The sequence below is a fragment of the Lactuca saligna genome, chromosome 4, assembly GCF_052625555.1.
Source record: "Lactuca saligna cultivar CGN05327 chromosome 4, ASM5262555v1, whole genome shotgun sequence".
Classification (NCBI taxonomy): domain Eukaryota; kingdom Viridiplantae; phylum Streptophyta; class Magnoliopsida; order Asterales; family Asteraceae; genus Lactuca; species Lactuca saligna.
In genome coordinates, this window is record NC_136420.1 from 229,086,580 (window position 1) to 229,092,779 (window position 6,200).

General features: G+C 35.5%; 1 protein-coding gene across 1 annotated transcript; it reads left to right on the forward strand.

Annotated features, from left to right (window-relative positions):
* Positions 1–2,460: 2,460 nt before the first annotated feature.
* LOC145043372 (uncharacterized) lies at positions 2,461–5,713 on the forward strand. The gene is made up of 2 exons (XM_078992006.1): positions 2,461–5,109; positions 5,187–5,713. The coding sequence occupies exons 1-2, from the start codon at positions 2,475–2,477 to the stop codon at positions 5,558–5,560; spliced, it is 3,009 nt and encodes a 1,002-aa protein (XP_078848132.1). The 5' UTR covers positions 2,461–2,474; the 3' UTR covers positions 5,561–5,713.
* The last annotated feature ends 487 nt before the right edge of the window (positions 5,714–6,200 follow it).

Below are 6,200 nucleotides of genomic sequence, written 5' to 3' on the forward strand. Positions count from 1 at the left end.
TCGGGATCGGAAAGATGTGTACTTTGTGGATATATATATATATATATATATATATATATATAATGGCGCACTTATGTTTACGATTCGGTAGATTTTTCCTATTTTATTATATTATAATAATCATGAAACATATAATATTCATAAAATTCTTCTTTATTATGTCAAATATGTTACAATTGTTGACCTTAACTATTACTTTGGTTAAGATTATTTATCCTAGATAATTTTCTATATAAAATAATCATTTTTAACGCTTATTATATCTTAATTGACTCGGATGAATCTACGGGCGTTACAATTAAGGTGGGTTGCACCTAATCCTACATCGGCTTGGAAGGAGAACAAAACATTTCTTTAAAAAGGGGTGTGGATACCTTCCTTGTCACAACGCGTTTTAGAACTATGAGGGCAACTGATTTCATAAGAACTCTACAGTTAAGCGTGTCCGAGCGAGAACAATTCATAGATGGTGACCCCTACGAAGTTTTCGTGCCGGGAGCCCAAAGCGGATAATATTGTGATACGGGTCGATGTGTTCGACAGGGACATCGAACCCTATAATTAATGGGGGATGAATGTGGGTTGCACCTGATCCTACATCGGCTTGGAAAGAGAACGAAATATTTCCTTAAAACGGATGTGGATAACTTCCATGTCACAACACGTTCTAAAACTATAAGGGCAGTAGATCCCATAAGAACTCTGTAGTTAAGCGTGCTCGGGAGAGAGCAATTCAGGGATGGCTGACCCCCTGGGAAGTTTTCGTGTCGTGAGATAAAGCGGACAATATTGTGATATGTGCCAGATGGACATATATATATATATATATATATATATATATATATATATATATATATATATATATATATATATATATATATATATATAAGGAAATAGTGAAACACTAATTACGTCATATGAATATAACTATATAAGAAAAGAGTAGACTATATCCAACTAATCGACATTGAGTCCACTCTCGGTTCGTCTGCTCTTAAGAACACCCCTTTCCCTAAAGTATACTCCTAAAACAAGGATACATTAATAAGTATGTAGGATAATCGAAAATTACGAAAGCTTGAGTACCTATGAATAATAGGATACTATTATCAAAGTACTTTTACAATTTAACAAAGTTACGTATCAAAGTTTAAAAACTTGGGAAATCACCAGCGTTACGTTGACATTTTCAAAAGCACATGTATTCCTGGGAAACAAGAGATGAAAGATTGCACTTCCGGAAGCAATGTTTGATGGACGAAGCTACCGAATAGTTATTATCGTTATAGTTATCCCTGCCTGTCATGACACCTTTTGTATTAGAATTTCTAGTATTTTAGAAGTATGTTATGATGTACTATTTTTATCCATAATAGAAGTGATATTTATATTTTATATTATTTTCTACTATTCAATGTATGTTAAATATCTATGATCCAATGTCCTAACTTCGCACAACTCGATGATTCCGCTGCCAGCCAACGGTGTGACATCATAACAGATCTACCAATCTAACATATCACTAGAACATACCAACATACTACACATACAGATACATCTTATCAGTACAAAGTATACTGAGAAATGAGTTATACTACATTTAATAATGTATTAAAATTTTAGCACAAAAAATATATGAGAATATTAAGTTTTCTTTTTTTTAAATTTTTTATATTTATATAAACAACTCCAAAAACCATTATTATAATTAAATCTTTATTTATAAATTTGTTACACATGTCATAATTGTATTGTTGAACATTTTTTCTTTAAATATTGTAACATTTTTTTTAAAATTGTTTATTATAGATAAAATTGGAATAAATGTAAGTTAAAAAACATATATATATATATATATATATATATATATATATATATATATATATATATGTATATATATATATATATATATATATATATATATATATATATATATATATATATATATATATATATATATATATATATATATATATATATATAGGCTAAAAGATGTGTGAAAAGTTTTGAATACTTTGGTCTATATCTATGCCAAGAAGAGGATGTACATATTTTTTTACGCCTTCAGTCTTAAAAAAAACAGTCTAAGAAGCTTATTGTCTATATATGGTCTGCACGACGAAGATGCGAACACAATTTACACACACAAAAAAAAAAAAAAAAAAAAAAAAAAAAAAACAGCTACAAAAAAAACAAACGATTTCCATCTGTACTAGTCAAATAGAAAAAATGAAAACTAATATGTAAACGATATTGATAAAGATACATTGAAAAAATGAACTCGTATACAAATTATATAATGTTTGACCAAGCTTAGCCTCGGCGTAGGTTACAAGTTATAGTTGCCAACAACTACAAATGAGTCGACGAACATTTGAAAATGACATAAGTAGAGATGTATCCATCAAATCTCTATAAATACCCATAAAGTCGACACCAATACCCAACCATCAACCTTATCGTTACTCCCACTCATGAATTCAATGAGCCGCCTTTCCTTGATCCATATTATCATCTTCTTTGTTTTCTCTTCTTATGTCATACCAAATCCATATGTAGCTTCTGTAAATTTAAGTATCGACACAGATAAACAAGCCTTGATCTCCATCAAATCTCAAACAAGCACCCAACCCCCAGACGCTTTAGCTACGTGGGATCCAAACTCCTCCCCATGCAACTGGACACGAGTGTCATGTGGTGAAGGTGGCCGAAGAGTGGTTGCTCTTGACCTCTCCGGTCTTCAGATACCTGGTCCACTTAGCCCCCACATCGGAAACCTATCCAACCTCACATCACTTCAACTCCAAAACAACCGATTTGTTGGAAAAATTCCCGAAACCTTCACCAACCTTTTTCGCCTTCGAATCCTCAACATCAGCACCAACAACATCGAAGGAAACATCCCAGCAAACATAAGCCAATGCATCCAGCTCAGGGTTATCGACTTCATGCAAAACCAACTTTCTGGTTCGATCCCTGAAGACCTCACACGCCTCGTTAATCTTCAAACTCTCAACTTGGCAAAAAACCATCTTTCTGGTTCTATTCCACCCTCCATCGCTAACCTTTCTTCACTCTCCACTTTAAACTTGGGAACCAATACACTTAGTGGCCCAATTCCTAGCGACTTGTCTCGTATTCCGAATCTAAAGAATCTTGATCTCACCATCAATAATCTCACAGGCACAGTTCCTCCATCCATTTACAACATGTCTTCGCTTGAGTCTATAGCTTTGGCTTCTAACGATTTGTGGGGTGATATACCTTACAACGTCGGGGAAACACTTCCAAAGCTTTTGGTTTTCAACTTTTGCATCAACAGATTCACAGGCACTATTCCGGGTTCGTTGCACAACCTCACGAACATAAGAATCATCCGAATGGCGCATAACAAGTTGCATGGGACTGTGCCACCGGGATTAGGGAACCTCCCTGAGCTAGAAATGTATAATATCGGGTACAATAATATCGTTAGTGAACAAGGTCAGGGTCTTGGTTTCTTGAATTCTTTTGTAAACAGTACAAAGCTTGATTTCCTAGCTATTGATGGAAACCATTTTGATGGTGTTATTCCGGAGTCCATAGGGAATCTTTCCAAAACACTTAGAATCTTGTACATGGGTTCGAACAGGATATCAGGTAGAATCCCACCTTCGATTGGGCAACTAAAAGGCTTGGGTTTGATAAACATAAGCTACAACTCGATATCTGATGAAATCCCGTCGGAGATAGGCCAATTGGAGAACTTGCAAGTGCTTGTTCTAGGAAAAAATAGATTGTCTTCGAATATCCCAAATTCATTGGGTAATCTTCGGAATTTGAGTGAAATTGATTTTTCAAGTAATGAGTTGGAAGGAAGGTTACCTATCAGTTTTAGGAATTTCGAAAAGTTACTTTCCATGGATTTGTCGATGAATAAGTTTAATGGGAGTATTCCAGGTGAAGTTCTTGATCTCCCAAGTTTAACCACCATCCTCAATCTTTCTAGCAACTCATTAACAGGCTCTTTGCCTCGACAAATCCAGAGTCTAGAAAGAGTGGTGACAATTGATCTCTCCAACAATAATTTATCAGGTAACATTCCAGAGTCGATCCAAAATTGTAAGAGCTTGGAGCAGCTGATCCTCTCAAAGAATTCCCTCTCAGGAAATATTCCAAATAGTTTAGGTGAAATAAAAGGTTTGGAAACACTCGACCTCTCTTCCAATCAACTCTCCGGTTCTATCCCTGTCGAGCTTCAAAACTTGATGGCCCTCCGGTTTCTAAACCTTTCTTTCAACAACTTGGAAGGGAAAGTTCCTAGTAATGGAGTTTTCTCAAATCTCACAAGCGTTCATCTCGAAGGCAATCAAAAGCTATGCTATGATTCCAAATGCACAAAAGGTGATAGTGACACCCACAAAGCAGTTGTGATCTCAGTTGTCGTGATCTCTTCACTAATAGCGATATTGATTCTATCAATCGCTTTGTTTTTCTACTTCCGTAGAAACAATGTGATGATCATGGACAGTTCTGATTCCTTCAAGGGACAACATAAAATGGTGACATATGAACAGCTACGTTCCGCAACAGCGAACTTCAATGAGGACAACCTGATTGGACGTGGGAGTTTCGGGTCTGTCTACAAAGGGTATCTCAACCTCGAAGGAAGATCAATGGAAATCGCTGTGAAGGTTCTTGACATGGAAACCACAGGATCATTGCCTAGCTTCTTAGCTGAATGTGCAGCGCTGCGACATCTCCGGCACCGGAATCTTCTCAAGCTGATTACTTCCTGCTCCAGTTTGGATCACAAGAATATGGATTTTCTTGCGTTGGTCTATGAATTCGTGAAGAATCGGAGTTTAGAGTACTGGATCCGGAACAAAATGGGTTTTCTAGAGAGATTAAAGGTGGCAATTGATGTAGCGAGTGGATTGAGTTATCTTCACCATGAATGTGTGGTGGCTCCGGTGGTGCACTGTGATCTAAAGCCAAGCAATGTTCTCCTCGATGAAGATTTGACTGCAAAAATCGGAGATTTCGGGCTTGCTAGCATGTTGGTTGATAAAGATAAATCTTTTAGCTCTTCCCATGTTCTTAAAGGATCCATGGGTTACATACCTCCAGGTGAGTTAATTCACTTTTCGGTACTAATCTCATCTTCTACAGTTGGACATGAATGAATGTTTGTATTTTGATTGCAGAGTATGGAATGGGAGCAAAACCATCGACCAAAGGAGATGTGTACAGTTACGGTATAATGCTGATGGAGATTTTCACCGGAAAGAGCCCAACAGATGAGAGCTTTGTCGGTGGTTTGAGTTTGAAAACTTGGGTGCAGTCTGCTTTTCCGGCTGATTTGGATCAAGTGTTGGATCCTGAAATGCTTAACCAAAAGGATGAGTCATCCTCGGATGGTCGAAACAGGAGCCTGAAGATACAACTTGACTGCCTCAAAACGGTCATCGAGGTTGCGGTTTCTTGCACCAACCATTCTCCGGAGCGACGGGTCACCATAATTGAGGCTCTCCGCAGACTTAAATGTGTTCAGGATCTGTTTCACAAGCATAGTCGCTGAATGAAGTCCACGTGGTGAAGAGTAATGACGAAGTAGTGGACGTGTGTGAAAAGTCATAGAATTTTAGTTATTAAACAATAACGTATAAAACATTCACCATTATGTTTGCTATAAGCCTAAAAGGGAGCCCTACCACTTTTAATATATTTTCATGTTAGCTTTTTTATTGCCATTTTATTTTTTGCATTTTAACATTTAATTTTAGCATTTTATAATTTTATAGGTGTGATCTTCTAACATTTCAATTTTCTTTTAATTTTATTTTATTTTCTAATTTAATTAAATTATTTTATTTTAATACAAAAACATTTTTTACACAAATATTAAACATTAAATTACTTTATTTTAATACACAAACATGTGCTTCAATGATAAAGTCAAAAAAAATTATATGATGTTTAACATGACAAATACGTTTTGAACAACTTTGACCAACAAGTAAGGGTTAGAATATATAAATGCTCTCACTAATTACATTAATTACATTAATAACAATGTCAAATTTAAGTAAACAATAAAAAACACGAATGTCAGAGAGATAAGAAATTGAATAACATATTATCATAACCTCGTTATAATCAGCAAAACCTTTTAATCTACAAAACCTTTTGTTTGCTCGCAAATATGCTTCAATCATAGG